This window comes from Carica papaya, chromosome 1 (assembly GCF_054855325.1).
Source record: "Carica papaya isolate Zhongbai chromosome 1, ASM5485532v1, whole genome shotgun sequence".
Classification (NCBI taxonomy): Eukaryota; Viridiplantae; Streptophyta; class Magnoliopsida; order Brassicales; family Caricaceae; genus Carica; species Carica papaya.
This window is the reverse complement of record NC_142309.1, coordinates 5,269,137-5,280,447: the sequence shown is the minus strand read 5'-3', so window position 1 is coordinate 5,280,447 and position 11,311 is coordinate 5,269,137. Positions and strand designations below refer to the sequence as shown.

General features: G+C 36.6%; 1 protein-coding gene across 1 annotated transcript; it reads left to right on the top strand.

The window, feature by feature from the left end:
- Positions 1–2,820: 2,820 nt before the first annotated feature.
- On the top strand, positions 2,821–4,938 carry TT4 (Chalcone and stilbene synthase family protein). Its single transcript, XM_022040026.2, has 2 exons — positions 2,821–3,076; positions 3,574–4,938. The coding sequence occupies exons 1-2, from the start codon at positions 2,890–2,892 to the stop codon at positions 4,578–4,580; spliced, it is 1,194 nt and encodes a 397-aa protein (XP_021895718.1). The 5' UTR covers positions 2,821–2,889; the 3' UTR covers positions 4,581–4,938.
- Positions 4,939–11,311: the final 6,373 nt, after the last annotated feature.

The window sequence follows — 11,311 nt, the reverse complement described above, 5'->3', positions numbered from 1 at the left end:
CCTTTATCAGTGACTGTTTCTCACTGCAAGCAGAAACATCTAACTTTTCTTCACTCACACTCTCCACTCTGATTATTTATTTTTGTTGAATGGTACATAACCTTTGATTTGATTTTAAGATTTAGTATTTAGTTATATATTGTATGCTTTCTACATCTCGATAATACCACGGGGACAAGAAGTTGTCTAACTTGTCGAATAGTTATTTAGTATTCCTAAAATCTTCATTGATCTTATTAATCCAAGGCTTTGTTGACAAGATAATATGTTCCTTACACCATTTTTGAATGTGATTGTGGTTCTGTATGCTTTTTGTTTATTCCAACAGATGATAAAATCTTCCTCCTTGCATATATTTAATTGAGAAATGTTTTCTTCAGATAATTTTCTTAAAAAATCTGATGGATCAGACTGTCATACATAATTGGATTGGAAATCAGGTATCTAAGGATTAGTTATTATAAACCAGACAAATGAGAAACAGGGGAGATATTTTAGGAGATGAGTTATTCGCAGCAGGTCACAGTCTGGCGTGACCGAAGATTGTTTCCTGCTGGGTTGAAATAATTGGCAAAACACATAGATGTATGAGGCATTGAAGTATGTACATAGATATGGATGAGGTTGTAGATATATAACGTGTAAGTAGTGTAGATTATATTAAATGATGAGACAATTACATTGTATTATGGTAGGCATAAGTAGAGTTTGGAATGAAAAGCTAGATAGTATTTCAAGTGTGGAGTGGTGATGAAGTGATCGGGAATCCTATACATTCACCCATACACAAAAGGTCCTTAACGCCACAGTTTTGAATGCAATGTTGAAATCCATTTGCTCCTTGCAGTGGTATGCAGTCCAGGGCGCAAGTAATGACACTTTGCTCGCATTTCAGCAGGCAATTGTTCAACCCTTTATTGCTCGGGCTCTGCGCCAGCGCCTCCGCTGCGCAAACCAGCAAAAACACTGCAGCGAAGTATGCTCTTGACCTGAAAGTGAAACCCATTTTAAGATGAAGATGATGATGGGAATCAGAGATGTGGGAAGGCTTTTTTATACACTACATGTATATAACTGCAGAGGATGCTCGTGATAAAGCCAAATCCAACACGGCTCGTTTCATTCACCTAGCATGATTTGCATATGGAGTTCGCACCAGAACACCTTCCTTTCATTTGCTTTTTCAATTAATTATAATGTGTATGTTATACAGTTTACTTTTAAAATTATAACTCATAATATAAACATTATACAATAATAATGAGAGAAAATAAATGTAATATTCCTCCACGGTAGACATTTCTACTATATCAGCTAGTTGTGTCTTCCTCCATTTTTTCTGAAATTGACTTTTCTTGCCTTCCCCCCTCCCCCCTCGCCTTGTCAATTAATTTCATTGTTCTCCAATAATGATTTTCAAAAGTACAAAGTATTTCAAATTTCATATCACTCACTACTCACCACACAAATAAATAAAGGAATCTTGTTGAATAAATTTCCAAAACTTGTACAAAATTAACTTTTTTTTTTTTAATTTTCTGTAATAAATTTGAACAAGTTTTTGTACATTTTTATTAAATTTTTTCCTGAATTTATACGTAGTTACGATATGAAGTGTTTTTTTTTTTATATAGTAAAATTAAAATTTTAATTATTCTATTTAAAATAATTTAATTGTCTTAAAATATTATTTTTATAAAATATATATATGTAATTATAATTTGATTAACACGTTAAAAAATTAAAATTTTAATAAAAATAATTGGAAAAATACATGTTAATGGGAATGGTAGGTTTGTAGGAAAAGTATACGTGCATGGCTACGGTCACCCGTCAACATCTATTACACAGCATACCTAACTCCTTTCTTTGAAAATCTTATTCACATGATATTTCATTTTCTTTATATATTTTTTTACTTCTAACTTTTTATATATTGTATTAATTTCCATTCACTAAATATATTATTATATATATATATATATATATATTCACGTCGTGTTGTACCATTCTCTTTAAAAATTTAAAAAAAAAAACATAAATAATTTTAATCATTGATTATCTCTTAAACGAGAGCTAAATTAAAAATATATTATTATTGTTATATAAATTAGAACGATTTTGTCTAAGTTATTTATGGACTACACAACATTATCACAGCTTCGACCTCGAGTAGTATGTATGTCTTTGTATAAATTCACACACACACACACGCACATATATATATATATTAGACAATCATGGCAACCAAGGAACAAGACTTAATGAGATAAATATAGCAAAATTAATGGTTGGCTAATTATTTATTTATTTTTATTTTAATTTAGATTAATCGTGTATAAGTATTGATTCGTAAGTTATATTTTAGATTTAATTACTCTTAAAAAGAGTTGTAAAAATTGTTCTTTCAATTTTCTAATTAGTTGGTAGCAGGCAGGTCAGATTATAACAAAAATATTATATTTTTATTAATTAAATATTTTACTTATGATATGGTAAAAAAATAATTTAAAATAAAAGTATATATAAAATTACAATATATTATTAAAGTTAAATAATTAACCACATGTAATAAGTGAGACAAAGCACATGCCGCCTCCGCCTTACCCTTAGATTTTTATATATACGAAAAATTACTAAATAAAAATAAGGCTTTTTTTTTTAAAATAAAAAATGAGAAATAAAATAAATGTATAGGTATCAGAAATAGAGATTGTCGATCGGTAGATACTATTTGCCACGTGGCCACCCAGCTGCCCGTCCATCTAACCTACCTCAACATGAATGACTTCTCCTTATATAACCATCCCATCACCTTCCTTCTTCCTCACTTCTCCTTCTCACAAGCCACGAACACGTATTACTCCTCAAGACTTTTAACTATTATCAATGGCGGTGGCGGTAACCGTGGACCAGATCAGAAATGCTCAGAGAGCCCGTGGTGCAGCCACCATCCTCGCCTTCGGCACCGCCACTCCCTCCAACTGTGTCTCCCAGGCCGATTACCCTGATTACTATTTCAGAATCACCAACAGTCAACACATGACTGATCTCAAGGAAAAGTTCAAGCGCATGTGTATGCTGTCTTCTTAATTCTCATTACCATAATCGTCATTTACACGTTAACCTATACATATACTACCTAAATAGCTACTACCATCCATTTCTATGTCTTTTTTATGATACTATATGTTAAGTTACATATTATCCATTGAGAGAAGTACATGTACATATCCCATTATCAGTACATATATATATATGTGTGTGTGTGTGTGTGTGTGTCGCTGCTTCAGGTACTTTCTTGTGAGTGGACAGCTATTATCGTGGAATATCAGTGTAGTATAGACAGTCTACGTACTCTGAAATTTTTTAGGGGAAAACGTAAATAATATTAAGTCTATATATGTGGGGGTATATATTTATATATAGGACTATTGAGCTTTATATGTTTATTTATATGAGAGATCGGTAGTATGGTGATACATACGAGCTTTTCATCTCTTCCAGTATATTTTACTGTAGATATATACGAGAAATAAATTAACCATGCACGCATGGTGGTGAATGTAACAGGTGAAAAATCCATGATAAGGAAGAGATACATGTTCTTGACGGAAGATTTTCTCAAGGACAACCCGAACATGTGCGCCTACATGGCGCCATCTCTCGATGCTCGTCAGGACATCGTCGTCGTCGAAGTCCCCAAGCTCGGCAAAGAAGCCGCCGTCAAGGCCATTAAAGAATGGGGCCAGCCGAAGTCCAAGATTACCCATCTTGTTTTCTGCACCACCTCCGGCGTTGACATGCCCGGCGCCGACTACCAGCTAACTAAACTCCTGGGTCTCCGTCCCTCCGTCAAGCGCTTCATGATGTACCAGCAAGGCTGTTTCGCCGGCGGCACTGTCCTCCGACTCGCCAAAGACCTTGCCGAGAACAACGAGGGCGCTCGCGTCCTCGTCGTCTGTTCCGAGATCACCGCCGTCACTTTCCGTGGACCCTCCGAAAGCCACCTTGACTCCCTCGTCGGTCAGGCTCTGTTTGGTGATGGTGCCGCTGCAGTCATTGTCGGCTCCGATCCCGACATCTCCGTCGAGCGGCCGCTATTCCAGCTTGTCTCCGCCGCTCAAACCATCCTCCCGGATTCTCACGGCGCCATCGACGGTCACCTCCGCGAGGTTGGTCTTACATTCCACTTGCTCAAGGATGTTCCTGGCTTGATATCCAAGAACATAGAGAAGAGCTTGGTGGAAGCCTTCACACCAATCGGCATCAACGATTGGAATTCCATCTTCTGGATAGCTCACCCAGGTGGGCCCGCAATTCTTGACCAGGTTGAGCTTAAACTCGGCCTCGAAGAAGACAAACTCAGAGCTACTCGTCACGTCCTCAGCGAGTACGGAAACATGTCAAGCGCCTGCGTGCTGTTCATCCTAGACGAGATGAGAAAGAGATCGGTTGCAGAAGGCAAATCCACCACGGGTGACGGGCTGAATTGGGGAGTCCTCTTCGGATTCGGTCCAGGTCTGACCGTGGAGACAGTTGTGCTGCACAGTTTCCCAACGACTGAGGTAACTCAATGAGTTAGAAAAAAGAAGAAAAAAAAAAAAAAAAAAGAAAGTTGGCCACTGATATTCATCGGGGAAGGAAGAAGAAGAAGAATACCGTACGTTGTATATTAATTACGGTTAAATGAAGCGTTGGGATGCTCTCGTGGGCTGAGTGATGGTTAGGTTTTTTTCCTTATTTCATTTCCATGAAGGTAATAATGATGAAAGGGAAGATGAAGATGTGTCCATCTTAATTGGCTACTATATGCATGCTTAGTTAGGTGAACACGTGGCGGACTTGTCCTCTCTTCGTCTCCAACTTTCCAAAGCTTCTCTTTTTCTTTCACTCTGTTAAAATTGTTATTTTAAATATTAATTGTATTTAACTCTCTCTTTTTTTTTTTTTGCATTTAAAATATAATTAAATAATAAGTAATTAAGTGGAGATTATCACTTTTACTTAAAATTAATTAGTATCTACACACATCTTATAATTAATTAAACACAAATACTAATCCAGTTAATTCGAGCAGAGAATCATTCCAGACGAAACCCGCTGAAAACAACACCACGAGAAAGGATGTGATGTTGATTTCCCCAAACCTCATGCAGCAAAAGCAAGTTGTTAGTTGAAAATTGAATGTTATACATACATACATACATGCATATATATATATATATATATATAACAATAAAGAGTCAACTTGAACTTTATGGAAATTAAGATCAACATATTTTTATATATAAAAAAAGATATTTTGTTCAATACAATTATATATAAAATACAAATGTACACTCAATCTATCTACATATATATAATTTAATTTGAGTAATGGATTTCTTTAACAATTATATATCCAAAAAAAAAAAATAAGTGAAAACTTATGATGGGTATAAATAATTTATTAAAATTCATGCATAATAATTAATTCTACTGTGGCAAAGCCAGATTAATACTATAGATATTATTTATTGATGGGTTAATTTGACAGACAAATTTAATTCAAATTCTATTAATATTTTGAAAAATTGCATGGTGTTTATTTGGGTTGACATGTATTATACATAATTGGTAATAAACATAACACATATTTACGATTTCTGGCTACTTATTGAGTTAATAATTATTTATTTCTTAATAATTTAAATCATATATCAATGTTCTTAAATTTTTATCTTTTTTCTAAAAAATATAATAAAATATAATGCTTACACGAAATATAAGTGATAAAACTATTAGATTTTAGATTTATCATGTAAATTTATATGTGTAAATTAATGTACATAAAAAATTATTAAATTAACTAAAATTAGTTAAAAAAATGATACGATATACTTAAATAGCATATTTGGGTTGTAATGCATCTACATAAACATGTTAATATTTCTTTTATAGATTCAGCTACGTATATTGTAACGGTCTCGAAAATACCCAAAAGAAATATATAATAATTTAAGTGCGGAAGCGAAATAAAAAGGTTAATGTTTACATTCCTTACACAATAACTTAAAAGTACTAAACAATATTATGGAATTCATTATTTTGAAAGAAACACAAGAAATAAGGAAATAAACAGAAAAAAAATATCTAACATTTACTCGCGATCTTCTTGCGGATCGAGCTCTAGAACTTGTTCCTCTTGATCTGAAATGGTTAAATAAGTAATGAGTTACACTACCTCAGTAAGGATATCACACTATATCACCGACACAGAAATAAAAGTAGGTATAAAAATAAAAACAACTAATGGAGTCCTAAATTTAGCAAATTTATTTATCAATCATAAAATTATTTACAGTTCACTTACCGCACTAGAATTTATGAAAACAACTCATGCATACAATAATATCATACGGATCATAATTTCATATAGGATTAACAATATAGCACATATCATAAATCTATACACATCGTCAAATAACCAAACAATAATTGTCACACTTTCACAAGTCTACTAGTATCCATGGGGGTTCATAGGGATGTTTCCGCTATACATGATCTATTTTCTTTAACAATCTCAATTATGGGCCGTCCCCGTACCCCATCCGGTATGAGCGCCAAATTATCAAACCTTAATACCCCGTCCGATATGAGCGTGAAGCAGACCGTTCCCATACCCTGTCTAGTATGAGTGCCAAATTATCAAGTCTTCATACCCTGTTCGATATGAGATAATGTTCACGGTAGAGTTTCCTATGTACCCGGTCCGTCCATCATTTCTCATGATATCTAATAAGGTTGCCGTTTTCTCTGTTTATTTAATCACACAACTTTTACGTTTTTCTTTGGTCTCCATTTTTTAAATCAACCATGACCACATAAGCAAACAAACATACATTAGGTAATGCAATCAAATCTCAATTTTTCAATCAAACAGTAGTCACGTAAAGCAGCAATTTACGCATTCGAACCATAAAATTGATAAATTCGATACTATCATATTTTTAAACAGTAAAATAAATCAACAGAAACTAACAGAGAATAATTTTCAGTTCGGGCTTCATTAGCAATCCGTAATTAATTATACACATTTATTTAATTTGCACAAATATCATATTATTATTTATTTAAATTTCTGTTCTATGATAGGGAATAGGATGAGGGATCCTTACTCGATTTGATGCCCAAAAAGTTGAGTTGTTCGACTACGCCTACGGACGATTCCCAACTTCCCTAAATTTTTTTTCGGGAATTAAAATGCTAATCGTATCTACAACTGTCTCAAACAAATCCAAAATAAGTCCCAAAGCCCACTTGACCAATTTCAAAATTCCAGCATGGCGGCTTCGCCGTGCTCCGGTAATAGCCCCGCCGACAGCTGCGGTGGTCCGTCTCGAGTCGGCTATTTTTGGCTGATGTTGCATCGATCCCTGTGAGAAAATACGTTAAAGGGCCTTGGTTGGCCAAAAAAATATAAAAAACCGAAACTCACTGACGGCGGGACTCTCTAGTACGGCGGCTCCTTCGGGTCATGTTGCGGTTGGGTGTTTTGCTTTGGTCAACCTATAAAGAATAACAAGGTGATCACAACGGTGAAAAAATTATACAGAACGGGAATCGAAAAAGATCTCATCGGAGGCGTTTTGTGAAATTTCTTGTGGTGGCGTCGCCGGGCTTCGCTGGCATTTTTCGGCCAATTGGCCGATCTTTTCACTCCGATTTGGCCATGGGTAAACTTAAAATTGAATTTCAAGCAAAAGAGAAAGTTTTTACCTTTTTTGGCGGTCGAAAAGGGTTCTGGTGCGGCTGCGGGTGGCGGCGGCTCCTTCTCGGCGGCCAAGTCTTCTTCTCCAGCGAGGGGTTCTGGTGGCTAGGGTTAGAATTTGTTGCGGATGGAGGTCATTTATATCCGTCCATTTTTTATTTGGGTCGTCCATCGCGTTTGATCTGAACCATTCGATCGCGATCAAATAGAGAGTGAATCTAGGTCGTTCAACGCGATGCAATCTGTACCGTCCATTGCGATCCACTCTCGGCTGTCCGATCGCGTTCAATTTTGACCGTTCGATCGCGTCTGGGGAGGGAACGCATCTGGGTCGTCTTTGCGCGCTGGGATGGATCTGGGCCATTCGATCGTGGGCACACGGATTGCCCACGTGGCACCGCGTCAGCATCCGCTGCCATGCGGCACGTTCTGATTCACCAGGCCTGTTGATTGGGCGTCTGACGTGGCGAAACTTCTTAAAATATCATTTGAGCCCCTATTTTTCGATTTTTCTTTCAAAAATATCCCAAAAATCTAAATTTTCAACTATTTTTTCCAAAATTATTTTCAAGTTAATTCTTATTAGTTTTACTTCATTTTTACTCTAAATTAAATGAAAAATAAATTATAAAAATTATATTTATAAATTTTAAATTACATACAATTAATTTTGGGGTGTTACAACTCTCCCCCTAAAGGAAATTTGGTCCCTCAAATTTGTCACTCACTCTCAATTAAACAATTTGGGATATTGGACTATAAACTATGATTCTAGCTCCCACATAGCCTCCCTCGGTGTGTGTTTCTGCCATATGAACTTTACAAAGGGAATCTCTCGGTTGCGGAGTAATCTGCTCTTTCAATCCATAATACCAACCGATACTTCATCGTAGGACAGATCCTCATGTAGTGGAGGAGGATCGTGAGTTAAGACATGAGAGGGATCCGGGTTGTACTTGCGTAGCATGGACACATGAAACGGATTATGAATCTTGGAAAGTTCTAAAGGCAGTGCTACTCTTTAGGCGGCGGTACCAATTCTATTTAAGATTTCAAATGTTCCAATAAATCAGCGGTTCAGTTTCTCCTTTTTACTGAACCTACTGATTCCCTTAAAAGGAGTGACCTTAAGGAACACCCAATCGTCATTCTCAAATTCCAAATCCCTCATCTGGGTGTCCGCATAACTATTCTGCCTGCTTTGAGTCCTCTTGATATTCTTTCTAATCTTAACTATTTTGAATATAGTCTCCTCTACCAGAGCTGGGCCAAACAATTTTCTATAACCCACTTCTTCCCAACAAATCGGTGATCTATATGGGCGCCCATATAATGCCTCATACGTAGCCATGCCAATACTCATTTGGTAGCTGTTGTTGTAAGCGAACTCTATCAGGGGTAGATGGTCATCCTAATAGTCCCCGAAGTCAAGAACACAAGTTCGAAGCATATCCTCAAGTGTGCAGACCGTCTTTTCTGACTGTCCATCAGTATGAGGGTGAAATGCAGTACTAAGGAACAGTTTTGTTCCCATGGCTTGCTGAAATCTATACCAAAATCGAGAAGTGAACCTGGGGTCCCTGTCCGACACTACTATCATTGACACTCTATGTAATCTGAATATTTTTCGGATATACATTCTTGCTAATTTGTTCAAGGGATCAGTCATCCTGATGGCTAAGAAGTGGGAAGACTTGGTGAGCTGGTCAACAATTACCCATATGACATCATGTCTTGAGTGTGCCTTAGATAATCCTGTCATGAAGTCCATGGTGATATGTTCCCACTTCTATTCCAGGATCGACAATGGTTAAAGTATCTTACTTGGGCGTTGATGCTCTATCTTGACCTGCTGACATATTAAACACTTAAAAACAAAGTCAGCTATATCTCTTTTCATCCTGTTCTACCAAAATTGGGGTCGCATACTTTGGTACATCTTAGTACTTTTGGGATGCATGGAAAACTTTGAGCTACGGATCATAATGTTCTTTTTTAACTCACTGTCACTTAGAACACACATCCTGTCTTGAAATCTGATCAACCTATCTGTGGAGACTTGAAATTTTGAGTTAGCTCCATGTTCTGCATCTTTCTTGAGGGCTGCTAGGGTGGAGTTGGTGGACTGAGCTTCATTTATTCTCTGGATTAATTCAGGCTGAACGGCCAAGTAGCCCAAACATGTGACTCTCCTCAGGTCCTAAAGTCCCACCTGTTGTGCGGCCCCTATCTACTTGCATTTTGAAACCATCAATTGGGCTAATATACTTACACTTTTCCTATTGAGTGCGTCGGCTACCACGTTACCCTTACACGGGTGATACAGAATGTCGCAATCATAGTTTTTGAGAAGTTCTATCTACATTCTCCGACGCATGTTGAGATCATTCTGAGTGAATATGTATTTCAAAATCTTGTGATTGGTATAGATTTGAAAGGTCTCCCCATACAAATAATGGCGCCAAGCCTCCGACTACCGGAATCTTTTGAATACAAATCTATTTCTTGGATTTGCCTAGTTATGGAAAACAACATGGTTAAAGTACTTAATAATAAAAAAATTTACCGTGAGGGAAAAAATGCTAAATGATTTTTATTAATTTATAAATGGCTCCTCATTAGTAGGATTGAATACAACTTTCTTACTAAAACAATCAACGGTGGCGTGATACGCCACTACCCAGTTCATTCCTAAAATTACATCAAAGTCCCCTGTGTCTAATTCTATTAGGTTCACACTCAATTTCTTATATGCTATATCTATGATACAAACTCTGTATATAGCTTCTTCCAATAGTGTTATACTGCCAGCAGTAGACATAAATAACACATAATCAAATTTAACAAGTAACACATTAAATTTTGATGCAAAAATAGGTGAAACAAATGAATGTGATGCACCAGTATCAATTAAAATATGAGCAAGATAGTTACAGATTATGTACATACCTTGTACCCCGTCTGAGTTAGTTTCTGCATCCTGCTGGGTGAGATTGTAAGCTTTACCCAATTACTTGGGAACTGTTTCAAGCAAATGCGCATTCCCCTCTTTTTTTGGACAGAATAGACAAACCCCTTTTTTTTTTTTCTGCATTTGATATTTCTGAACTGATGAAACGCATTTTTAGAAATAGGATATGGATACGGACAAACCAGGAAAAAAAAAATTCTGATTATACAGAAGAAAAGACAAAAACAATTGAGAAAAAAGAAGACGACAAAAGAGAACAATACAAAAGAGAAGAAAAAACACGAATAGAAATAGCGGAAGCCTGGGATAGTAGGAGGTCTGCCCTGATTATGGTTCCTTGGACACTCCATCGCATAATGTTTGACACTATCATATATGCAATAGGTGTTGTTGAGGCGATAGCAGGGTCGGTCCCCATGATCCCTACCACAATGCTGACAGATCTTACCGCGTCCTGCCACTAGAGCCTGAGGGGGAGACTCGATCATCGGCCTGGGCCTCTTGTTTTGTTGATCAGACGTAGTAGATGCTGGTATGCTGGGTGGAGTTAAGGGTCTAAGGTTCCTTACTACCTGAGAGAGGGTGCG

Bases quoted from the DNA above. Each gene is read 5' to 3' on its own strand.
- TT4 (XM_022040026.2), top strand. From the start codon at position 2,890: ATGGCGGTGGCGGTAACCGTGGACCAGATCAGAAATGCTCAGAGAGCC. The intron at 3,077-3,573 runs GTATGCTGTCTT...TGAATGTAACAG, and splicing joins GGAAAAGTTCAAGCGCATGT to GTGAAAAATCCATGATAAGG.